At 40.8% G+C, this 26807-nt stretch overlaps 1 protein-coding gene across 1 annotated transcript in view; it reads left to right on the top strand.

Annotated features, from left to right (window-relative positions):
• TAFA4 (TAFA chemokine like family member 4) overlaps positions 1-26807 on the top strand; it is a 178080-nt gene that overhangs the window by 142827 nt on the left and 8446 nt on the right. The window contains exons 4-5 of the mRNA XM_043587900.1: positions 8112-8267; positions 25949-26073. Coding sequence (XP_043443835.1) covers positions 8112-8267; positions 25949-26073 — 281 coding nt within the window. The remainder of the gene's footprint in view (positions 1-8111; positions 8268-25948; positions 26074-26807) is intronic.

The following is a 26807-nucleotide window of genomic DNA, read 5'->3' as shown; positions in this document are numbered from 1 at the left end:
AATGTCTTCTGGTTGTGAGGCACTGAGGCTGGGATGATTTTTTTCCTGGTGAGTTCATGTCTCTGCCTCTTCCTGTCTCAATGCTGTCCTTTTATCCTTTGTTGTGGACGTTCTCTGAAGTGATTTTTCAGGTCCCTTTTAGAGGGAATTATTCCATACGTAGTTGTAGATTTGTTGTGTCTGTGAGAGGAGGTGAGTTCAAGATCTTGCTCTGTAACCATCTTGAACCCACCTCTTTGACCTTATGCATTCACTTTTGGTTCTTTTAAGGCCACTGGCTATTTTTTCTCTTCTTCCAAACTCAACGCATAAATAATTTTTTTTTCCCTCTGGCTACAATTACTCTTTTGGAGATTTTATCCAGTGTGCCATGACTTTAAATACTATCCTATATTCCAGTGGTAAGTAACTGTGCATCTGAAAACCAGACTTCTCTCTTGAATTCCAGACTCAAATGTCTTACTGCCTATTTGACCTTCGTCAGTTCAATATCTAATTGGCATTTAAAACTTAATAACCAAGCTCCTATTTTTTCACTCATTTATTTAAGGGACAGCCCACTATTCTTATTGTTCAGGTCTATAATTTTGGAGTCAGCATTGACTCCTCTCTTCCTCTCACATCTTAAATTTAAGCCATCAACAAATCCTGTCCCTTCTACTTTCGAAATAAATCCAGAACCTGACATTTTCTTATCATTTCCACTGCTATGATGGTCCAAGCTATTATCACCTCTCCTTGGATTACTATGGGCAGGTGCTATGTCTCTGCTTTCATCCTTACTCTTCTGCTCATAGTAGATCTTTAAAAAATATATGTCCGATCAGGTCATTCTAAGTTCATAATTTCCAGCGACTTCCCACCCCATTGTAAGTAAAAGCCCAAGCCCCCAGTGACCCATGAGGCCCTCTATAATGTGCCCATTCACCCTCCATTATTTCTCTGGCATCTACTATTAATTTTTCCTTCTTTCACATACCTCTAGCTTTAAGGGCCTCTTTCCCTCTGATATCTTCAGGACTTACTCTCTTACTGCTTTAATTTCTCGCTCAAATGTTAGTTTCTGAGGCCCTCCCCATTTTAAATTGTATCTTTCCTGCTTTGTGTTTCTTTCATTACTAAAATATGAAAAGTCCTTGAGGAAGAGGATATTTGGGGGCCTGTTTTGTTCAGCATTGTTTGCATGTGCCAGCACGGAGTAAATGCTCAACAAATATTTATTGAATAAATGTGTCAACAAAAACAAGTCATTTATTCAACATCCATGGTTTTTCAAGTAGTTCACTATGTTCATTAAGCAGTTTAAGATTTATAACCATCATGTGATGTAGATAATAAATTCCTTGTGTCTGAGCAAATGAGAGTGAGAGCCTCCTTGGAATTACCCAAGTCCGCAAGGTAGCATCCTAGCTCAGCGATTCTGACTGCGAGGCCATGGCTCCCTCTGTCATTACCAGAAGCTAAAGAGAAGGCCATTTCCTCCTTGGGAGTCTTGTGAGATATTTTCTTCAAGTCTCTCTACTTGTTAAAACCACAGGCCATGTGGCTTCTTTATTGTTCTGTCGTCATTGCCAGCAGGGGGCCTGATGCCTAGTGTGAGCTCAGAAGATACTTGTCTCCACAAGTAAGTTACCAAACTTGCCCAGCTAGTCCCATGGCTACCATTGTTTTACATCGGTACTATGACATATCCCTTTGTGACTGAAAGCCAAGCTGGGGCAGGCATGGGGGAGAAAGTTGAGAAATGTAGGAGAGCCACAATCAGAAATACTAAGCATGTTTTCCAAAGGCGGTGACTAGCCACTGCCTCGTTGTCTGCTTTCTTTTCATGAATTCTTCTTTTCAGCATCCTCTTTCCTCTGTCGTGCTTTCGTGGAGAGAAAGGATGAGAATGCCACAGAGAAAACCACACTCAAATAAATGCCTTCTAAGAAGATCACTGGAGTGTGAGGCTTCCTTTTAAGGGTGTATGTTCTTGTGCTAGGCAGGAGAAGGAAGGGGGAAAAGGGATTTGAACAAAAGGAAAAGGATCCAAGGGAAATAATAGCAGGAAGCACATCACTCTCATCTGATGCCTCCTGTGTCTCTATTGGCTTTCAAATAGTTTCAGCGAAAGAACTTCTGTTGCAAATGAAATTTTGTAGTTTCTCTCCTGAACAGCGGAAGGGCCGTCACTGCATTGAGACAAATGAACATTTCCTTTGTTGTTCGCAACGTCTCTAAAAAGCATACTTAATAAGGAAAAAAAGATAAGCATTTAAACAGTTTACTCTCCACATAAGTTTAATCCATCTTCTATAGCAATTGCGTAGTAGTAAATTAATGTTTTAAGAATGATCATAATACTTGGGATGATGTCCACATTAACTTCAGGTGAATGAAGAATTGCGTATCTTAGATTTTATGGTCTTGCTAATATCTTAAGTCACCTTTTATTTTCCCCCCAAAAAGAAAGTATGCCACCCCACCTGGTTGCAAGGTCAGAAGTGTGGAAAGGCATCAAGGAACAATGTCAAGTTTCCACATTTATTTATTTATTTAAAAAAAAAAATTTTTTTTTCAACGTTTATTTATTTTTGGGACAGAGAGAGACAGAGCATGAACGGGGGAGGGGCAGAGAGAGAGGGAGACACAGAATCAGAAACAGGCTCCAGGCTCTGAGCCATCAGCCCAGAGCCCGACGCGGGGCTCGAATTCACGGACCGCGAGATCGTGACCTGGCTGAAGTCGGACGCTTAACCGACCGCGCCACCCAGGCGCCCCTCAAGTTTCCACATTTAGAAGATATGTCTTCAAGAGCACTGAGAACAGTGTCTAGTCTGTAGCATATTGTATCCAGGTGTTGGTTAAATAAATAGAAATAAATATCTTCCCTTCTACCTACCCAGACAAAACTGGCAGGGAAATGGCCTAGCAGCTCACAGGGATTAAGAGACAGCATCAAGACAATAGAGTTTTGTTTTTTCTTCAGCCAGTTTTTCTTCAGAGAACAGCTCTACTCCTGGATAACTTAGTCTTACCTGTCCCAGTTCATACCTTGAAACAGTAAGGTAAATCCCATATGGAAAGTTTCAGCTGCAACCTCTCTTATGTATACATATTTACTTTAGTTTTCAAGATGGATCCCCAACCAAAATGTTTCCTGTTGCTGAAGAGGGAGGTGTATCTTTAAGTGAATTTATTGGTAGTGGCCACTCGTTGGTACCAATCTTATTGTGCAAGGCATCCCTCCTGTACTTTTCTAGAAAAGTGAGTTTACCATGAAAATTTCTTGTCTGTTTTAAAAGCTTTCATTTTCCCCCCCAAGTAACAGGACTACACTACATAGTTGTGTGATGTTTATGGTGGCTAATTTTATATAACTACTTGACTGGGCCATGGGGTGCCCAGGTACTTGGTCACACTTTATTTTGTGTGTTTTTTGAGGGTGTTTTGGAGGAGTTTTGCTTTCAAATTGATAGATTGAGTAAAGATTTCCCTCCTTAATGTGGGTGGGCCTTATCCAGTTGAAGGCCTAAGTAGAACAAAAAGGCTGATTTTCCCCTGAGTAAAAGGGAATTGTTCCTGACTATGGATTGGGACATTAATCTTTTCCTGCCATTGCAAGCTGAAACATCAGCTCTTGCTGAGTTTTGAGCCTTCCATTTGTTGAGCTGGAATGCCAACATGGGTTCTCTTGGGTCTCATCAAGCCCTTGGGCTCAGACTTGAACTGAACTTTTGGCTCCCGGGAATCTCCATCTTAGTGCCTTTACCCTAAAGATCTTAGGAATTTTCAGCTTCCGTAAGCATGTGAGCCAGTTTCTTAGAGCCCTGGCTAATACAAGATGAACTGCTCAAGCAAGTACAATCTGTGGTTTTTGTGCATCCAGCTCACAATGGATTCCTGTCTTCTGCTCTCGTTCCTTAAGCACTTTTAAGAACTCGTTTCTGAAGACTTATCGCCTCCGCCAGAAACTGTAGGTTATAAAGAAATGAGGGCTATTCTTACTCCAAGACCACAGTCCAGTGTTATCAGTACACAGACGACTAGACCTAGTGACTATATAGAGTCCCACAGACACTGTCCTCATGGAGGAAAGATGTTTTCAGTGGGAGACTGAGCCATTTCTTGTGATTGGCTGAGGTGGAGATGCCGTTTTGGCGCCACTTAGTGGAATAGTAGTTAACTACAGCTCCTACCTTTCCCCTGCACACTTTGACAGTCCAGACACTGCCTGGGTTTACGTCTCTCTATTTTTCAATTTCTAGTTGTGTGACCTTGGGCAAATTAATGTTTGTACATTTTGTTAAACGTGCAAAAGGAATGAAAATAGTACCCACATCATAGCATTTTTGTAAGATTACATAGGAAAGTATTTCTAAAGAATTTAAAACAGTGCCTGCAAACTACCCTATTTTATCAAATCTAAGACCATCAATTGTGAGACAGACTGCTGTTTTATGTATTTCTAAGAAAGAAAAGCATTGCCAATTACAGTGATAAGATGCTATCAGTTGTGATAGCTCCTGAAATGTTAAAGATGAGAAAAATATGTATCTTAAAAATCAATGAAGTACAATAGTCAGTGGTCTGTATAAGTGAATAAAATCCTAGACCAGCAAGCTGATTATTCAGACTCAAGTTTGTGAAAAGGAAAAAAAAATCTGTTTGTATTTGTGGATGGTTATCTAACTAGCAGCAAAATTCTAAGCAACTATATTAGTAAATGTCCAAATCACTTCTCAACTATTTTAAGTTGCTAAAACACATTTCCTTTATTTTCTTAAGGAGGTTAAATGCTATCTTCATGGCTCTCTAGGGTCATTTAAAATCTAATTACTGTGGGGCGTCTGGGTGGCTCAGTCAGTTAAGCCTCTGACTCTTGATATTGGCTCAGATCATGCTCTCACGGTTTGTGAGATCGAGCCCTGCATGGGACTCTGCACTGACAGAGCGGAGCCTGCTCGGGATTGTCTCTCTTCCCTTCCCCTGCTCATGCTCACTCTCACTCTCTCTCTCTCTCTCTTAAAATAAATACATAAACTTTAAAAAATCTAATTAATGCATGATGGCTGTTATATAGATGGAATATTTGTGTCCCCCCCACCCCCACCCAATTCATATGTCGAAGCGCTAATGCCCAAACGTGACTATATTTGGAGACAGAGTCTATCAGGAGGTAATAAAGGTTAAGTGAGGTCATAAGGGAGAGTTGGTGTTTTTATGGGAAGGAAAAAAAAAAAGGAAGAGACAGCCGAGCACTGTCTTTGCCGCATGAGCGCGTAGTGAGAAGGCAGCTGGTTGCCGGAAGCCAGGAAGAAAGCTGTCACCAGGAACTGAATTGGCCAGCATCTTGATCTGTTACTTAAGCCCCCCAGCCTGTGGTACTTTGTGGTGGCAGCTGAGCAAATGGCAACACTGGCCAACAGGGAGGGGAAGACACTGTTGGAGGACTGAGGATAAATTTACCTTGGCCCCCCCAACTACATGGCTAGCCATTCAGGGAATGTTTGACCTGACTGTGTTTGCTTGCAATTGGAAACCAGAGACAGGATCTCCTCATGAACTCTTCGAAGTCCTTACTTTTCTGCTTACTCAGCACTAAATTCCCATGCTACTTTCCTCACATTGTAATTACGATTTATTTTTACTTAATTTTTACACTTTGTAACTACCTATGGGAAATCCGCATTCTTGTTGTATACATTTAATTAGGTTTATAGTTGTAATCACTTGATGTTTTCTTCTGTAGTAGATTGAAAACTCTCTCTCATGATGGTGGTTTGATTCTCTGGGAACTGGTTCTGCTTTTATGTGTTTTACAAATGAAACTTTGCCTTAGTATTTGTTCTTGCCAGTAATTTCGAAGTTTGCTTCCACCGACAGTTAGCACAGTATGCAGAGGAAGGGTGAGAAACTTGTCAGAATAATATAGAGGTTGTTTTGTGGAAGGGCTAACTTTATCGATTAAAAACATTGCCTAATTCAGATTTTTAAACTAGTTTTGTGATTTGAAGGCCATGTACCAAACAACAGAAAGCAAGCAGAGCATTAGCCCCTGACAATCTTTGGGGAAACCTGTTTTAATGAGTAGATGAGATTGCTTGTAATTCACGGAACAATTTATATGTAAATAGTACGTGTGAAAATTGAGAGTGCTCAAGGGGGCTTGAAAAGGTTGTCTTTTATTAATAATTTCTACACATTGCCTCCACAATCTTGTTTACATTGTTTTTATCAGAGCAGAGGTAAGTCTCTCCAATCCTGGTATAGCCAGAATTAGTGTATTAGTTATCTATTGCTCTGTAACAAATTAGCCTAAACCCTAGAAGCATAAAACAACCCACAAATATTATTTCATACAGTCTCTTCTCTCATCATCAGAAATGTGGGTGTGACTTTGCTGGGTGGTCTTGCTTCAGGGTTGTCTGATTGCAGTTAGCTGTCGGGTGGGGTTGGAATCTTTGAAGACTTGACCAGGGCCATAGGAACCATTGCGGGACAGTCTACAAAATAACTGGCATGTATTCTTTAAAAATGTCAAGGTTAGGGAAGATAAAGGCTGAAGAGTATTAGCTGATTAAAGAAGGCTAAAGAAATGTGAGAACGAAATACATCATAGGTCCCTGGGTTGGATCCTGAACAGGGAGAATAATGGCTATAAAGGACATTATTAGGACACCTGGAAAACCTGTAGATTATATAATAGCATTATGTAGTAGCATTGTATCAGCGTCAAATGTCCTGATTTTGATAATTATGTAAGAGAATGTCTTTGTTCTTAGAAAACACACTCTCAGGTGTTATTTAAGGGTAAAGGGGTATCGTGTCTGCAACTGACTCTCAAATGGTTCAGAAAGATACATGAAAGAGAGGCAATGACAAGGCAAATAGCGTTGCATGTTAACAATGGTGAACCTACATATAAGGTCTTATATTCTGCTATTGCTGCTGTGACCAGTGACCACAAGTTTAGGGGCTTATTTCTGTAGGACAGAAGTTTGGCACACTAGCTGGTTCCTCTGCTCAGAGTCTGACCTCTGGGTTAAAATCAAAGTATCAGCAGGACTGTTTTACTTATGGAGGCTCTGAGGAAGAATCTGCTTCCACATGTATTCAGTTTGTTGTCCGAACTCAGTTCCTTGTGGTTGTAGGACTGAAGTCACCATTTCCTTGCCTTTTGACCCCTCCATCTTTAAGGCAGCAATGGTGCTTTGAGTGTTTCTGTTTTCAACCTGACTTCCCCTTCTGCTTCATTTGTCTGCTTTCATGGGCTCACGTGATCACATCAGCCCTATCTGGACAATCCAGGATAATTTCCTTCTCTTAAGATCAACCAGTTAGTGATTTAAAAAAAAAATTTAGGGGCGCCTGGGTGGCTCAGTCTGGTAAGTGTCTGACTTTGGCTCAGGTCATGATCTCACCACTGGTGAGTTTGAGCTCCACATTGGGCTCTGTGCTGACAGCTCAGAGCCTGGAGCCTGCTTTGGATTTTGTGTCTCCCTCTCTCTCTGCCCCTCTCCTGCTCATGCTCATGCTCGTGCTCTGTCTCTCAGAAATAAATCAATGTTAAAAAAGTTTTTTTTTTAAATTTTTAAATGTTTATTTTTGAGGGGGAGAGGGGAGAGAGCGTGCATGTACAAGTGGGAGAAGAGCAGAGAGAGGGAGAGACAGAATCCCAAGCAGGTTCTGAGCCATCGGTGCAGAGCCCAATGGGAGGCTTGAACTCACTGACCGGGATCATGATCTGAGCCAAGTTCAAGAGTTAGACGCTTAACAGACTGCACCACCCAGGTGCCGCTAACCAGCTAGTGATTTAAATTATATCTGCAAAATCTCTTTTGCCATGTAAATAGCATAATTTAGCTGTGGCTGTGATACTAGGAGTTGAAGGTCCTGGGGGCTGAATTTCTGACTACCACAGGTTCATAGGAGTTTTTTTTTTTTTTTTTACGTTATTCATACCACCTTTATATATATTTGAAATTATATGAAAGGGAAAAGTTATAAAGATTCCTAAGCATAGAACAGGAAGTTAGAAAATGTAGTCATGGCATCATTCGTCTATGTGGTAGCTTCATTTTTTCCTCACAGGGCCGGGTTTGTTTGTCTCCCCCTTTATCCATCAGGTCACCACCAAATCAAGCAAGGGACCTGTGAGGTGGTCGCTGTGCACAGGTGCTGTAATAAGAACCGCATAGAAGAGCGATCACAAACAGTGAAGTGTTCCTGCTTCCCAGGACAGGTTGCTGGCACAACTCGGGCTCAGCCTTCTTGCGTTGAAGGTAAGACCTTTCTGGTCCATTTTCTCCATTCCTGCAAAAAGTGCCTAAAACTACCAAGAACCTCCTTGCTTTACAGCCCTTGCAACTCAAGGAATATGAGGCTGATGATTCTAGGTTAGTGCTGCTCTGGAAATGAACATAATTGTAACTCCACAAATTGCTTGGTGGATAAGGGAAGTTAATTAATGATATTTCCCAAGAGGTACTAGTGGGGAATTCTGTTACTGGACAATCAGGGAGATAGGCTTTGATTTTTTTTTTTTTTTTTCCAACTGTCTATCCAAATCGTGTGCATTAAAGCAGTTGCTTCCTGGGGCACCTGGGTGGTTCAGTCGGTTGACCGTCTGACTTCAGCTCAGGTCACGATCTCAGTTGTGAGTTTGAGCCCCGCGTCAGGCTCTGTGCTGACAGCTCAGAGCCTGGAGCCTGCTTCGGATTCTGCGTCTCCATCTCTGTCCCTCCCCTGCTTATGCCTGTCTCTCTCTCTTTCTCTCAAAAGTAAATAAACATTAAAAAAAAAAATTAAAAAAAAAATCAGTTGCTTCCCTAGACACAATTTTCTCCCTGATCTCAAACTCTCAATTCCAAAGCGATTAGCACCCTGATTTTCTCAACTCATATTTAATGTTACAGACTTATATTCTCTTTATATCTAGTTTACTATTTTAACAAACATTTATGAAACATCTTCTTTGGAACAACTTCCTTGAGAAAAGTTTGGAATCACATGTCATTTATTTGTTGTCTCCAAATCCCCTAGCAGAGTGCTGTGCCAATGAATATTTTTAAAAAATGAATGAATGTTGATAGAGGCCTGGGATTGATTCCTTTTGATGCCTCTGGCCGCTTCTAGCAGACAGCTTGTTAGAAACAAGTATCATTCCCCAGGGGAATGGATACATGAGGTTAAGCCTTGTAGCACTTGATCTATAGTGGCAAGAAAACTCCCTGAAAGTGAATGCTTCTACTCTTACTTGATGCGTGTCTAAAGGTCAGCCATTAAAATGCACATATGCATTCTTTACTCCAGAATCACACAATCAAGAATAATAATTGACTTTCCCATATCCCACCTCCCCTACCAAACACGGGTACAAATTTATGGTCTGTATGGTCACTAGAGTTGGGTATCAGCATGATCTCAGCGACCGTTAAATCTGGAAAGTGAATATGGCCAACTTACCATCTGCAATTCTTCATAGAAACCCTGGGGCCAAATGTGTTGCTGAATTCAGATTTTTTAAAGGCAGCATAGTACATACAGCATCTGCTACCTAACGAACCTACTGTCTTTTCCAGTTGTACCCCATATTCACAGATGCTGGTATTTCTACAGTGCAGTATATAGAATATTCTTTCGGAACAGGATAGGGCAAGATGACCAACCTCCTGTTAATTCAAATCAGGTTTTGTTGCCATTGTACAGAACTCCTGTCCATTTTCAGAGCTTTTTGGATTTGGGGATACAGATAAAGGATTGTAATCTATAAAAGAAGATGGTTAACATTAAAACAAGAGACACTTAAAAGAAATTTGCAAAGTTCTTCTCTCCAGCCGGGACAGCTGAACATATTTATTTTCTCCATCAATTGAATCCAAACCATACCTGTTTTGTCTCCAATTCTCTGTGCCGCTGTCACCTCCACAGTGTAGGAGCCCAGATTACATTTTGACAAGCTTACTACTCCTATCTCCCATTTTCCGCCCTGCAGTCAGAAGATCCTTCTGCAAAAACAGAACTTACCATGTCAGTCCTGTGTTTAAAACCACATTTTCATGACCTCCCAGTATCTTTAAAATAAAATCCAAATTCTTTACCCTGGCTTTTGAAGCCTGGCGTAGTCTGGCTCTGTCTCCCTCCTCTCTTTCAACTATACTACCCACATCCAAGTGGGGTCCTTTATGTTCCCTTTTTATTTTTGAGGGGGTGGGTGGGGAAGGGACAGGGAGAGGAGGACAGAGGATCCGAAGTGGGCTCTGTGCTGACAGCTGAGAGCGTGATATAGGGCTCAAACTCACAAACTCTAAGATCATGAACTGAACCAAAGTTGGATGCTTAACCAACTGTGCCCCTAGGTGCCTTACTTTATGTTCCCTTTTATCCTGCACTTGTACCTGTATCCTTGGCCTGGATCATTGCCTTCTTCCCCACAACACACATTCTGTCTACTTAATTCCTCCTTTCCTTCCATATCTCCTGTATGCTCTTGTGTCTCCCTGTATATCCAGTTCATGACATGTATCCTGTTATGTTTTCAGATCTGAATGTGTGCGTTCCATTAGTCTCTAGGTTGCTTGAAGATGGGAGCTCTCTTTCTTCTTTCTACCCACCCTCGCATTGGCTGGTGCATGAATGATTTGGGCACAATGGAGAACATAATCATTTTCAGTAATCATAGATTGTTTTCAAATGAATGTGTTTGTTTACTGTGTGGGTTTTAAACTTCAAGAATTTTGAATTATAGCATAAACTCTATTCTATCCAGCATAGAATCTTTAGATATAAGAAGTCTTCTACATTTCTCTCACAGCATCAGGATCTGGAAAATACAGTTAGGGTGGCAATCATATTTAATCTTTCCCTTACTAAAGAAAATATTAATACCTTATTCTGCAGTAGCTTATTTTACTCTTTATATACATTTATTATTTGGGCTAAATCCCTGTTGGCCACCACTGTAAGAATAACTGCATTTATCTGTTTGGTCAATACATTTTTTTTTTTTGGCCTATTTGTGTATTTGAGATAGTTCTCCAGAAAAAGTGGTATATTGCAGTATGAATGCATGTTTTACCCAAATGGTATCATATTGTGTGTGTGTGTGTGTGTGTGTTTAAATTTACATCCAAGTTAGCATATAGTGCAACAGTGATTTCAGGAGTAGATTCCTTAATGCCCCTTACCCATTTAGCCCATCCCGCTCCCACAACCCCTCCAGCAACCCTCTGTTTGTTCTCCATATTTAAGAGTCTCATATGTTTTGTCCCTCTCCCTGTTTTTGTATTATTTTTGCTTCCCTTCCTTTAGGTTCATCTCTTTTTTATCTTAAAGTCCTCGTATGAGTGAAGTTCTATGATACTTGTGTTTCTATGACTAATTTTGCTTAGCATAATACCCTCTAGTTGCATCCACATAGCTGCAAACAGCAAGATTTCATTCTTTTTGATTGCTGAGTAATACTCCAATGTTTGTGTGTGTGTGTGTGTGTGTGTGTGACACACACACACACACACACACCACATCTTCTTTATCCATTCATCCATCGATGGACATTGGGCTCTTTCCATGCTTTGGCTATTGTTGATAGTGCTGCTATAAATATTGGAATATCATACCCGTATCCCTTGGATAAATACCTTTGAAATATCATACCCGTATCCCTTGGATAAATACCTAGTACTCCAATTGCTGGGTTGGAGGGTAGTTCTATTTTTTAATTTTTTGAGTAAGTTCCATAGTTTTTTCCAGAGGGGCTGCACCAGCTTGCATTGCCACCAACAATGCAAAAGAGATCCTCTTTCTCTGCATCCTCGCCAACATCTGTCGTTGCCTGAGTTGTTAATGTTAGCCACTCTGACGGTGTGAAGTGGTATCTCATTGTGGTTTTGATTTCTATTTCCTTAGTGAGTGATGTTGAGCATTTTTTCATGTGTTGGTTGGCCATCTGGATGTCTTCTTTGGAGAAGTGTCTATTCATGTCTTTTGCCCATTTCTTCACTGGATGATTTGTTTTTTGGGTGTTGAGTTTGATAAGTTCTTTATACATTTTGGATACTAACCCTTTATCTGATAATGTCATTTGAAAATATCTTGTCCCATTCCGTCGGTTGCCTTTTAGTTTTGCCGATTATTTCCTTCGCTGTGCAGAAGCTTTATTTTGATGAGGTCCCAATAGTTCATTTTTGCTTTTGTTTCCCTTGCCTCCAGAGACGTGTTGAGTAAGAAGTTGCTGCAGTCAAGGTCAAAGAGGTTTTTCCCTGCTTTCTCCTCGAGGATTGTGATGGCTTCCTGTCTTATATTTAGGTCTTTCATTGATTTTGAGTTTATTCTTGTCTATGGTGTAAGAAAGTGGTCCAGGTTCATTCTTCTGCATGTCGCTGTCCAGTTTTCCCAGCACCACTTGCTGAAGAGACTGTCTTTATTCCATTGGATATTCTTTCCTACTTTGTCAGATTAGTTGGCTATGCATTTGTGGGTCCCTTTCTGGGTTCTCTTTTGTGTTCAACTGATCTGAGTGTCTTTTATTGTGCCAGTACCATACTGTCTTCATGGTCTTGATGATTACAGCTTTGTAATACAGTTTGAAGTCTGGGATTGTCATGCCTCCAGCTTTGGTTTTCTTTTTCAGGATTGCTTTGGCTATTTGGGGTCTTTTCTGGTTCCATACAAATTTTAGGATTGTGTTTCTAGCTCTGTGAAGAATGCTGGTGGTATTTTGATAGTATTGCGTTGAATATGTAGATTGCTTTGGGTAGTATTGACATTTTAACAATATTTGTTCTTCCTATTCAGGAGCACTGAATATTTTTCTGCTTTCTTCTGTCTTCTTCAATTTCTTTCATAAGTTTTCTATAGTTTTCAGTGTATAGATTTTTCACCTCTTTGATTAGGTTTATTCCTAGGCATTTTATGGGTTTTTGTGCAATTGTAAACGGGATTGATTCCTTGATTTCTCTTTTGTTGCTTCATTATTGGTATATAGAAATGCATCTGATTTCTGTGCATTGATTTTATATCCTGTGACTTTGCTGAATTCATGAATCAATTCTAGCAGTTTTTTTGGTGGAATATTTTGGGTTTTCCATACAGAACATCATGTCATCTGAGGAGAGTGAAAGTTTGACCTCCTCTTGGCCAATTTGGATGCCTTTTATTTCTTTGTGTTGTCTGATTGCTGACGCTAAGATTTCCAGTACTATGTTGAATAACAGTGGCGAGAGTGGACATCCCTGTCTTGTTCCTGACCTTGGAGGGGAAAGCTCTCAGCTTTTCCCCATTGAGGATAATATTAGCATTGGATCTTTTGTAGATGGTTTTTATGATCTCGAGGTATGATTCTTCTATCCCTCCTTTCTTGAGGGTTTTTATCAAGAAAGGATGCTGTATTTTGTCAAATGCTTTCTTTGTATCGATTGAGAGGATAATGTGGTTCTTGTCCTTTCTTTTATTGATATGATGAATCACATTGTTTTGCAGGTATTGAACCAGCCTTGCATCCCAGATAAAAATCCCACTTGGTCATGGTGAATAATTTTTTAATGTATTGTTGGATCCAATTGGCTAATATCTTGTTGAGCATTTTTGCATCCATGTTCATCAGGGATGTTGGTATATAGTTCTCCTTTTTTAGTGGGGTCTTTGTATGGTCTTGGAATCAAGGTAATGCTGGCTTCATAGAAAAAGTTTGGATGTTTTCCTTCCATTTCTATTTTTTCAGAACAGCTTCAAAGAGCTTCTTAACATCTTCTTTAAATGTTTGGTAGAATTCCCCTGGAAAGGCATCTTGGCCCTGAACTCTTGTTGTTTGTTCAGGGCTGATTGAATTGCTGATTCAATTTCTTTACTGGTTATGGGTTTGTTCAAATTTTCTATTTCTTCCTGTTTCATTTTTGGTAGTTTATATGTTTCTAGAAATTTGTCCATTTCTTCCAGATTGCCTATTTTACTGGCATATAATTGCTGATAATATTCTCTTATTGTTATTTGTATTTCTGCTGTGTTGGTTGTGATTTCTCCTCTTTCATTCTTGATTTTATTTATTTGGTTCCTTTCCTCTTTCTTTTTGATCAAACTGGCTAGTGGTTTATCAATTTTGTTAATTCTTTCAAAGAATTGGCTTCTGGTTTCAATGATCTGTTCTGTTTTTTTTTGGGGGGGGTTGTTAGCTTTGATTTTTGCTCTAATCTTTATTATTTCCTGTCTTCTGCTGGTTTGGGGTTTTATTTGCTGTTTATTTCCCAACTCTTTAAGATGTAAGATTAGGTTGTGTATCTGAGACATTTCTTTGTTCTTCAGGAAGGCCTGGATGGCTATATTTTTTCCTTTTATTACCACCTTTGCTGCATCCCAGAGGTTTTGGGCTGTGGTGTTATCATTTTCATTGCCTTCCATGTACTTTTTAATTTCCTCTTTAACTTCATGGTTAGCCCATTCATTCTTCAGTAGGATGGTCTTTAGTCTCCAAGTATTTGTTATATTTCCATATTTTTTCTTGTGGTTGATTTCGAGTTTCATAGCATTGTGGTCTGAAAATATGCATGGGATAATCTTGATCTTTTTGTACTTGTTGAGGGCTGATGTGTGTCTCAGTGTGATCTATTCTGGAGAGCGTTCCATGCGCACTGATGAAGAATGTATATCCTGCTGCTTTAGGATGAAGTATTCTGAATATATCTGTTAAGTCCATCTGGTCCAGTGTGTCATTCAAGTCCATTGTTTCCTTGTTGATTTTCTGTTTAGATGATCTGTCCAGTGTTGTAAGTGGGGTGTTGAAGTCCCCTACTATTATGGTATTATTGCCAATGAGTTTCTTTATGTTCATGATTAATTGATTTATATATTTGGATGCTCTCACGTTGGAGGCATAAATTTTTACAATTGTTACATCTTCTTGATGGACAGACCACTTAATTATGATATAATGCCCTTCTTCATCTATTGTTACAGCCTTTATTTTAAAATCTAGATTGTCTGATATAAGTATGGCTACTCCAGCTTTCTTTTGTCAACTATTAGCATGGTAGATGGTTCTCCATCCCCTTACTTGCAATCTGAAGGTGTCTTTAGGTCCCACGTGGGTCTCTTGTAAACAGCATATGGATAGATCTTGTGTTCTCATCCATTTTGTTACCATATGTCTTTTGATTGGAGTGTTTAGTCCATTGACATTGATAGTACTGAAAGATATGAATTTATTGCCATTATGTTGCCTGCAGAGCTGGAGTTTCTTTCTAGTTTTTGTTGCTTTTGGTCTTTTTTTTTTTTCCTCCCGTCTTTTCTTTCCTCAGAGAGTCCCCCTTAAATTTCTTTCAGGGCTGGTTTAGTAGTCACGAACTCCTTTAATTTTTGTCTGGGGAACTTTTAATCTCACCTTCTACTTTGAATGACAGTCTTGTGGGATAAAACATTCTTGGCTGCATATTTTCCTGATACAGCACATTAAATATATCCTGCCACTCCTTTCTGGCATTAAATGTATCCTGCCACTCCTGCCAAGTTTTTGTGGATAGGTCTGCTTCAAACCTGATCTATCTTCCCTTGTGAGTTAAGGACTTTTTTCCCTTGCTGCTTTCATGATTCTTTCCTTGCCTGAGTATTTTGTGAATTTAACTATGATATGTCTTGTTGATGGTCAGTTTTTGTTGAATCTAATGGGAGCCCTCTGTGCTTCCTGGGTTTTGATGTCTGTGTCTTTCCCCAGGTTAGGAAAGTTTTCTGCTGTGATTTGGTCACAACACCCTTCTACCCCTTTTTCTCTGTCTTCATCTTCTGGGACCCCTATGATTCTGATGTTGTTCCTTTTTAATGAGTCATTGGTTTCCCTAATTCTTAAATCGTCTCTTTTGCTACTTTCCCTCTTTTTTTTGTGCTTCATTATTCTCCATAAGTTTGTCCTCTGTATCGCTGATTTGCTGCTCTGCCTCATCCATTCTTGCCGCCATGGCATCCCTTTGAGATTGCAGCTCAGTTATAGCTTTTATTAATTCATCTGGACTAGCTTTTACTTCTTTTATCTCCACAGAAAGGGATTCTAATATATTTTCAAACCTAGTTAGTAGTCTTAATATCGTGATTCAGAATTCTGGTTCAGACATATTGCTTGTATCTGTGTTAAGTCCCAGTCTGTCCTTTCTTCCTGCTGTTTCTTTTGTGGTGAATTCCTTTGTTTTGTCATTTTGAAAGAAGAAACGGAATTAATAAGGTAAAAAAATTGAAATTTAAAAATTAAAAACAACACACACAGATCAAATAAATGATGCTAGATCCTAGGTGTGTTTTGGTGTGGGTGTTGAAAGGAGCTTAACAGGTTAGAGAAAAAACAGAAAGATAAGAAAGGAAAAAAAAAAAGGAAAACGTTTAAAATTTGAAAAAAAACGAATACAGTGAAATAGAATAAAATGAAATGATGGAAGTAAAATATAATTTGAAAAATTTACAAAAATAAAATATATAGTGGAAAAAATTAAAAATATTTTTAATAAAAATACAAAATAAAAATATTTTATTTCTCTGTATTGAAGAAAAAGAAAAAAAATTGAATAGATGGATCAGTGTATAGACTGAAATACGATTGTAATTACACAGGTTTCCCCTAGAAGTCAAACTATGAAGCACTTTATAGTCCATAAATTAAGCAGGCAGAGCGATTTGTGGTGTTCCTGAAGAGTGAGGATGGCCCAGTTGGCCAGGGCTTAGTGTAATGGCTCCATTCTCCACTAGATGGCGCTGCTTAGCTCATGGGGTGTTTTGTGGTGCTTGTAGGAGTGTATGCGCATGTGCAGGAGGGGTGAAAAGGGTGTCACCCAGCTATCCAGTCTCTGGTATCAGAACTCTGTTCTGCCTGATCAGCAATCGCACACCCATCCTTTGTCTCTGCTTCCATCCACTCCCCACTTTTACGTTGTCCATGACCAAGCTGTTAGGCTGCCAGGCGGTACCTACCTCCTGAGTTTTATCTCAGATGCAGCTTTGTTTCCCAACCCTTCACTTCTGAGAAACTGCAGTTTGACCCACTCAGACCTTCTGGGGGAGGGTCTCACTGAGCAACAGCCAGGTGCCAGTCACACTACACGACGTGCTGCTGCCAATGCCCAGAGACTGTGGCTGGGTGCCAGCCCACCCCAGAAAAAATTCACGCAATAGTGTAGCAGTGTTTCAGGGATTATGGAAAATCACAACACACATCTGGCACCAGGCTTCACCCTTAATGTCCTTGTTCCAGCACCAGCGAATGTGGTTGTTCTTCGGGGTCTGCTGGGACCTTTGCCTGTGGAGTAGCTACACAGCCTCTACCAAATGTCCTCCCAGCAGGGGAACCACCTTTCCCTCTGTGGCCCAAGGACCCCTCAGACCTCACTCTCTGCCCCTGGGGATTTGCCCTTCCCACCAGAGTCCTGCTAGGTATAGAGCTACAGAGTTTCAGACTCTGTGCTCCCCTTGTTTATAGAGTCGTAATAGAATTTAAACCCTCTCCTTTCTCCCTTTTTTGTTCAGTCCCTGTGGCTGTTTCCACTTTTCCACTTTCCACTTTCTCTCCAGATGCTTTTCCTGTACTCTCCCCACCCCTCTCTGTCCTCTCTCTGCAAGCAGAAGCAGCTCCCTGCCCTCTGTCGCTTCTCTCTCCCCCAGTTCACCTTGTTGTGCCTTATACCTGCTGAGTTCTGTGGTTCAGGTTGTGCATATTGTGTTAATCTTCAAATCAGTTTTCTAGGTGTGCAAGGTGGTTTAGTGTTGATCTGGCTGTATTTCATGGATGAGAGATGCAAAAAAAACAAACCCAAAAACAAAAAAAACCCTTCCATGCTGTTCTGCCATCTTGGTCCCTCCACCAATATTGTGTACTTCTTTTTTTTTTTTTTTTTTTTTAATTTTTTTTTTCAATGTTTATTTATTTTTGGGACAGAGAGAGACAGAGCATGAACAGGGGAGGGGCAGAGAGAGAGAGGGAGACACAGAATCGGAAACAGGCTCCAGGCTCTGAGCCATCAGCCCAGAGCCCGACGCGGGGCTCGAACCCACGGACCGCGAGATCGTGACCTGGCTGAAGTCGGACGCTCAACCGACTGCACCACCCAGGCGCCCCATGTACTTCTTAATCCAACCTGTTATCATTATTATGTTGATGAGATCTTTGTGTGCTGGTACCTATTGACCTGTTTTTTGTTTTGTTTTGCCGTTTTTCTTTTTTTTTTTACTCGCTTGATTAGCATTTCATTGAATGGCTGGGTAATAATTTGTTTAGCTGTTCATCTACTGCAGGACATTTTAGTTGTGTCTGTGTCAAGACAAAGAGACTCATATGCTAACTAAATGATTTCCTTAGTGTCATACGATGAGTAAGTAATAGAGATCAATTATTTGGTATCTGAGCAGAGTTGGTTCAGTAGAACATTCTGTGATGATGTATATATTCTTTCTATATATCTCAGCTAGATGTGTTGATGCACGTATGTCCACTAACATTGGTAACCACTAACCACATGTGGCTATTGAGCATTTGAGATGTTACTGGTATGGATTTAAATTTAAATTGGAACTTGTAACTAGAAGCTTCTCTATTGAACATTGCAGGATTAGCTGTATGTACATATGTAGCTCATGAATACAACATTTGTATCCAGAGAATAACCAAATTCTGAAGGATAGGATTATGATTGTGTGTTAATATTTGTGTCCCCTGCACCTAGCCTAGCCTGGCAAACAGTCAGTGTTCAATAAATGTTTATTGTATCAAAGTCACAGAGGAGATGTTGGAAGTCGTAGTTTAGGCTCTAGTTAGAATATGTGTCTGTTTTCATATCCCCCTGATCTTCTATTCATTATTTGAATGCTTCCATTAGGGCTTTTTAGCTTTATCCCATAATAATCTTTATCCCACAATAATTATGCAGGATCATGCTGCTAGTTGGTTTGTGGAAGACCTAGTCTCTGCTGATCCGTTCCTCTTTTCATATTTGTCAATAAGAATGTGGAGAGGATCTAAAATATAAAATTCACTTGAATTTACATTTAAATTAAAACAAAAGCGAGAAGACATTGGAGCAGGGCATTAATTAATGTTGACATAGAAAGTGGAATCTCCTTACGCATTTCTGTTAATCTAGAGCACAGATACTTACCTTGTGTTTCCATTGCTTTTCCATAAAATCATAGCTTTTATTAGTTAAGAAGGGAGAAAAATTAGCTGTTGTTTTTCCTCCAATAAGTTCTTTTTTTTCTTAGTTATAATTAACTTATAAAATCCTGTATTGTTGAAATGTGTCTGTCCCACACATTGGGGATTTGGGCAGAGGGGTGGGAAATTACTTGATTATAGCCAAGGTTACTTGGTTCCTACAGCAAAAAACTATGTGGTTGGTGAGCATGTTTCCATTTGAATCTTCAACTGCCAAATATACGAAGCTGTTTAATGACGGGAACTGTATTCTTCACTTTTATCAAAATACCACTCTACAGAGATAATGCTGAATGCTTTATGATAAAACGGGATAAATGTGTACTATGGTGAAGCATCATTTATTTTGTCAGAGTGAATGCTTTCTAAACATTGGGTTCAAAAAAGACTAATAAAAGCTGAGAAATGGGAGGCAGCTATTTTTTTTCTTCTTCTGATGCCCCAGTTTGTTTTCTGAGATGTCACAGATTACTTAGTTAAGGCCTAGAATTCCTGTTCATATTGTAGACATCTTGCGTGGCTTTATGGACTGTGTGATAAGTTACAGAGTCTGTCTTCAAGATGTGATTTCACAAGGTTTTGTGACTGGCTGTGTTCCATGATGCCACCTGAAAGACAAAGTGGGTTTCTGAGTTTTTCCCAGTGGCGGTAGGGTGAATGACAACAAGGTGTACTTTACAGAAGCACTGGGGGAGGTTGGAAGGATGTGCACGCTGCATACATTGGTTCATTATATTTTAACTTAGCACATTGTACCTGGCATGTCCTAGGTGCTGGGGGATAGCATGTTAATGGGACCCTGGCCCTGCTTTCAAGGAGCTCAGTTTATGGGGAAAGAGAGACAAACTCTAGGAAATAAGGTACTTGAAGAGTAAGCAGATGTGGGGTCAGGGATGACATCCAGTGAGAAGCACTGGGTCCGATTTCACCAGGCAGGAGGGGAACTAAGTGGTGTAGCAGGGTAAAGCATGTCAGGATGAGCAGGGTGACCATGGGAACTAGAAGCAGCTCGTTTGGGCTCTGAGGTGGTCATAGTTGAGGCTGGAGATGCAGGCAGAGCCTTTGCTATTAGAGACCTGCCGTCAATGCAAATTTTAGGATTTAATTCCTGCCTTTGGGGAATTTGTATTCAAGGAGCAAGGTTGATCTCAAATACCCTAAAATTCAGGAAAAGGAACGATGTGATCTCTGAATTTGACGGGTCAGATAGGTTGTCAGCATAGGTTTCAGGGTGAGCCCTGGAGTAGCCAGGATTTGTGTGTGGGAGAGAGAGCAGTGAGAGTGAGCCAGAGAAACAGATTCAGAGAGAGATGATGCAGATTTTCGTCTTGGGGGATTGGCCACAGTGGAGGCAGGAGGGAAGATAAGGAGTAGAGGTGGCATTGTATTTACCATGTATTGGGATTATTTTCACCAGCCAAAGCTTTAATGAAGTCTCATGAACCAGCTCAGCTTCTCATCATGGGCTGAGTACATCTCCGTAACCAGAGTTAAAATTTTTTTTTTCATGTTTATTATTTTGCAAGAGAGAGAAACCGTGCAAGTTGGGTGGGTGGGCAGAGAGAGGGAGACACAATCCGAAGCAGGCTTCAGACTCCGAGCTGTCTGCACAGAACTGGACTGGGGCTTGAACCCGTGGACGGTGGACCGCAGCATGATGACCTGAGCTGAAATTGGATGCTTAGCTGACTGAACCACCCAGGCGCCCCTTTATTTTTGAGAGAGAGAGAGTGCGTGCAAGTGGGGGAGGGGCAGAGAAGGGGAGAGACCGAATCCCAAGCAGGCTCTGCACTGTCAGTGCAGAGACCCTTGCAGGGCTCACACTCAACCAATGGTGAGAAAGAGTCAGACCTTTAACCGACCCACCCAGGCACCCCACCTTGATCAATGTTTCTTAACCAGGGGTAATTTTGGCCATCCTAGGGATATTTGATGATGTCTGGAAATACTTTGGGTTCTATACTGGGGGAGAGCGTGCTACTGGCATCTCGTGGGTTGAGGCCAGGGATGCTGGTGACAGCGTTATCATTTGCACGTATACCCCATACAATCGAGAATTATGGGGCCTCTAAAGGGCTACGATCAAGTAACTCTGCCTTAGAGGCAGGTCCCTGCTGTACATGGTTGTACTGTGTGAGCTTGCACGTAGTTTAGAAGACAAACCTAGATCCCAAAAGATCGTTCTGTACATATTTATCCACAGCTTCAGTCAGTACTCTGTGTACTTTGCGGAAAAAACAGTACCTTGTTATATGTGAAGTGTGTGAACAAGTGAAAGGTTCTTGAACAAAAAATCGTGTTCTTAGCACTGCCTTTTTGCATGTTACCTGGGTCAGGTTGGAATGGCTTCTTTTCTTGAAATAACAAATCTAAATTGGCAGGTCTTCCCACCTGCCTACCTTTAAAGTTAACCAACGGCTTAAAGTTAATAAACCTTTCTTTAAGGTTAATTCGCCAAGAGCATCTTGAAATGACAATGTTAAGAACAAAGTAGCTAAGTATATTAGACACTCAGAGCATATTTTTGTGATCGTTTCTATTTTTAAGACATCTGTATTCTAGGAAGATGTGTTCTTCACCTTTCTGTCTGTAGTTTCAGCGTCAAAGTGCCCTTTTCTTTAGAAAAGCTTAACTGGGCGTAAATACAACTGAACTAAGACAAAAAATGGAAGACCACCTCCTGAGAAGTGAGCCTGTTTGTTGGTAGTCTTATTCAAAGGTGGGTTTATGTAAATAGCTATATGAATACATATTGTGTTTTATGTCATGGAGTAAAATTTAATTGGGACAAGGAATAGAAAAAAATCTCAATCTACTTTATGCAACAGAGAGGACAGGAAATGTACCAGGAACGAAATAGCTAATTGGTCCCATTATATTTTCACCTAGAAAACAGCATTACAGAAAACACTAGTCACTACCATGAAAGCAGAGCTTCAGAGTTTTTTGTTTTGTTTTGGTTTGGGTTTTTTTTGTCTTCTTTCTGCATAAAACTAGAAATTCATTACAGGTTGGCAGCTTGAAGATAGGGATGTTTTGTATTTTCATAAGTCAGGAAGGCATGGGGCTTTCTAAAGAATTTTATTTTAAAAATAGAAGTGACAAGACACTTTCTCATTATGAAATTTTATAACAGGATAAAATAGATACCTCCTACAAACTTATTTTCCTATGGAGACAAGGCTCAGTTAAGTGGGCAGATGTTCTCAAGAGTTATTTTAACAAAATCCTGCTCCTGGGTCCTTTGTTTCCACCCAAAGCTGAGCTCAGTACGCACTCAGAGCTTGACCTTCTGGGCTTTTTTCTAAAGATTTTTTTTAATGTTTGTTTATTTTTGAGAGAGAGAGAGCACCAGCAGGGGGAGGGGCAGAGGGAGCCACAGAATCCCAGGTGGGCTCCAGGCTCTGAGCTGTCAGCACATAGCCGGACAGGGGGCTTGAAGCCATGAGCTGTGAGATCATGACCTGAGCTGAAGTTGGATGCTCAACCCACTGAGACACCCAGATGCCCGGACTTCTGGACTTTTTAATCACCTTATTCACTGGTGGGTGAAACCCTTAAATGGTCCTCACTTTAGCTGTGAGTTCTTTAGTCAGTCTTTAACCCATTAAGGAACTGGAAACTTTTCTTGTGGCTACTGTGGTGCTTCTCGTGAAGGTTTCCTTTCTGAAAGAGTATTTGTTAAGTAAGTCTTTAACACATTTGTAGGGTCCCACGTATTCACTAAGATATGAAAATGATTTTTTTTCAAGCAAATAGCAACCTATCCTGAAATTTAAAGTCTATTTTAAGGAACCTACTGTGAATCTGTCTTCAGAAAAATCACATTTTCCAGTTAAATGAAAGAAAACTGGTAAATAATTTCACAAGAGCTCGATCTTCCATGCTTTGTTATTTTATTTCAATAAATTTACATTTTTAAAGTATTCTGAAACTATTTTACTCTTTTCTATAGTTAAGAATTGGCATTTTTTTAAATCCCCTCAAGCTCCTTTTCTAGATTTGGCATCAGAATTATCTTGGGACCCCATGAGGCCAATAAGGGCTTGTATTTCTCTGCTGTGAAGTTGAGATAGAAAGAATCAAATTATTTCCTCTGTAGGGAATTTATGCCCAGATTTCTCAACTTATGCCTCACTTGGTCTCTTTCAGACTCCTTTTTGTCCCCAATGGTTTATCACCTGCCAGACTAGCTCTCCTGGGCACACAGTTTTCCCTTGGTTGTAGAACCACCTTACTAGAAACTTTCCCTTCTGCTTGGGAAATCAAGTCTAATCTGGAATTGACATTAAGAGCCCCTGAAGGTTGCTTCTCAGACCACCTTGCTCAGCTGACTGTCCTTTGCTTTTCTGCTGACCCCTCACTGCAGCCACATGGACCTCCTCCTGGCTTTCTGGTGGGCCACTCCCTGTCTCAAAGCGCCAAGTGTCTTCACTTCCACAGATCACTTGTCATCTGTCTGGGCCTCTTTGGAATCCTCCATGAAGCCCTGACACCTGTCAGGTTGCCACTGCTGAGTGGCAGAGAATCTGCCTAAGAAAACTGTTTTAAAGATAAAAAAAAGTATTTTAAATTCAGCTGTAACTCTGTGTAAATATAACTAAGCTCTGTCAACATTTATATAACTTTTGCAGTCCTGCAGATGGAATTTTCAAATTGAGGGTTGGGAACCATCTCTTATTTATCTTTATATCCACTTGGGACCAACCTGAGGTATTCAGAAAATAATCAAGGACTGGTCAGCACACTTAATCTGGTCAAACTCTGTGTAGCCTATGGTAACCTAAACTATTATTGTAAATTGTGGTACAGTCGAAAGACTTGCAGATCAAGAGGAAGAAGCCTAGGTTCTCATACCTCCTCTCTCATTTTACTTGCTTTGTGGAAGGCTCTTGTTTTTATTTCCGGAACCATCTGCCTCTTCTTCCTGCTGCTGAAGGTTGTTGGGACAATCAAAAGAGCAACGGTATAGAAAGGGGCTTTGCAAATAACAAAGCTCCACCCAGTTTTAAGGTGAGATTTCTATAATGTTTGTGACTCAAGAGCATACAGCTTTCTGCAACTTCACCCGACTGTCTCTGTCTACTCAAGTTCATTGGCAGTTTCTGCCAAAATAAGTAACCCATAGAGCTATATTCCTTTCTCAGTGTTGGCACCTTCTAACGTATGGTTTTTCTAGATCACAATTGTGCCTCATTTAGGGATTATTGGTTTTAATGGGACTCTAATCTGATAGTAGCACAGTATTGGGCCAGAATAAGGAATGGTGGTTTCGTGTAGAGTAAACACAGTGTCTGGCCATTTCAGCTGATAATGAAATGGTCCTGTGCCCTAATCCTGCCATAGTGCTGTTGCCTGACAGGAGAAGAGTTTTTAATGCATGAGCTTGCTGTATTATCTACTGTTGTTACTGCCTGTATACCTCTAATTGTTTCTACTACAGCTCACTGGTGTGAGGGAGGGGTATGAATACAACAAGGGTTCATGAGGGGGCTCCAGTGGTCGAATGCCTCTGTTGCAGTGCTGTTTGCCCAGTGTGACTTTGAGCCTCAGCCTTTTCTTCTCCATAAAATGAAGGAAATACATTTAGCAGGATGACTGACCCTCAGTAAAAACTAGCTATTAGGAATTCTCAAGATTTGCTTGAAATTGAGTTCAGACTTCCCAAGACATGGTAGTTTAAGTCACATCCATTGAGGTATGTTTTTTTACCTAAGTGCTGCTATTTCAACAGAAAAACAGAGCTCTGCGTGCCTGGGTGGCTCTGTCAGTTAAGTGTCTGACTCTTGGTTTCAGCTCAGGTTACGATCTCACAGTTTCATGAGTTCCAGCTTTACATCAGGCTCTGCGGTGGCAGCATGGAGCCTGCTTGGGATTCTCTCTCTCCACCCCTCCTCCACTCACACTGTCTCTGTCTCTCTCAAAAATAAACAAACTTTAAAAAAAAATAAAAACAAGAGAGAAACAGGGCTCAGCCACCCCATCTCCCTTAATCCACACACCCTACCTGCAGCCCTAGATCTCTGATCCATACCAGCCTTCTGGCTGGGCCCACCTTTAAATATGAATCACATTCCCTTTTGTCCTTTGACTCTGTGAGAATACCTGGCTAAGTTGATGGAGTTTCCTTAACTTCTCGTAGTCTGCGTCCACACCTGGAGAATTCTTACTGGTAGATGTCAGCAGGGATGATGGGGTAAGGAGGAAAGAGAATTCCCAGGTGAGAGAACAAGCCTAGGATGTGGGCATGTGAGGGAGTACCAGGCTCGCCAACTTTTACTTGGCTTCCAGCTGTTGAGTTTAAGGAGTTATTCCACCACTTGCTGGACTGGCATGGAGAGATGAACCCCTCTGTGATGGAAACATTTACTGTTTTTAATCTGTGCCACTGGCAACAAAGCCCGTCAAATGTACTGACTTTGCCAGCTCAGTATGCACTGTTGTAACCTACAAAATGATGACCACACCAGTAGCTAACATTTTCTGACAACCCAGTGACTGGTCCATGGTTAGCCAAGACTTTGCTGTGGATTACCTTTATCTTCTTGACATCTGTGGTGAGGTTCTATTTTTATCCCCATGTTACAGATGAAGAAACTGAGTCCAAGAGGAGTTAAATAGCCTAAAGTCATGGGCGGGAAAAAAAAAAAAAGCCCAGCCAAATTCATACCCAGGCATGTTGTAAAGCTTGGGATCTCACTGTTTTCTAGAACATGTGGCTGAGCTTCATGTCGTCCCTATTTGGAGGAAGAAACACCTTCACAAACACTGGCCTTTGTTTTCCAGCTTCCATCGTGATTCAGAAGTGGTGGTGCCACATGAATCCTTGCTTGGAAGGAGAGGATTGTAAAGTGCTGCCAGATTACTCAGGTTGGTCCTGTAGCAGTGGCAATAAAGTCAAAACTACAAAGGCAAGTATAGACAAACACAACTCTCATTTACAACTTCCCCAGGTTATTAACTATGTGGTGTCCCCCCTTCAGTTTTTCCTGGCACCACCAGCGACGCTATTTGATGTTGATAAACCTCCCTGGCTGGTACCGTCCCATTACTTTGGCCTTTTGAAAAGCCCATTGCCTAATATCACCCTTTATGTCAGATCATATGGAACAGGGACTTGCTGGATGAGTCACTCAATTCATTGCAGCTCCTTCGGGAGCCCACTTTAAAATAAAGGAATCAGAGTCGACAGCCAGCAATATCCAAACAGCATGGTGAGATTCCACATCCAGATGATTTGCTCAAGGAGGGATACTTCCTGTGAGGAGTAAGACTTATATAACACTTGGATTTAAGTCAAGAGTTGTCTCTTCCAAGGATGTGCTTTCTAGTCCCCACACTTTCAGAAGTCTACCAGTGTCTACCCAGTTCTTGAGCCCAAAATCTTACTTCTTCCTTACCTCTCTATGTCCAGTCCGTTACTGGTCCCTGCGCTTGTTATTTCCACCTCCCTCCTTGAGCGTTGGTCACCATCCTTACAACAGTGGTCCTGTCCCCACTGTGTCTCATGTTGATACCTCACATCCACTCACGCTCCCTTTTTAGGTCATTCTCCATATGAGGACCACAATCACATTTGTGAAATGCAGATATTCCTAGCTAGTCTGCCTGCCTGCCTATCTGGGTCTTAATAAATAACCTGGCA

This window comes from Prionailurus bengalensis, chromosome A2 (genome assembly GCF_016509475.1).
Source record: "Prionailurus bengalensis isolate Pbe53 chromosome A2, Fcat_Pben_1.1_paternal_pri, whole genome shotgun sequence".
Lineage (NCBI taxonomy): Eukaryota > Metazoa > Chordata > Mammalia > Carnivora > Felidae > Prionailurus > Prionailurus bengalensis.
Note: the sequence above shows the minus strand (reverse complement) of the source record. Positions and strands in the feature narration are given on the sequence as shown.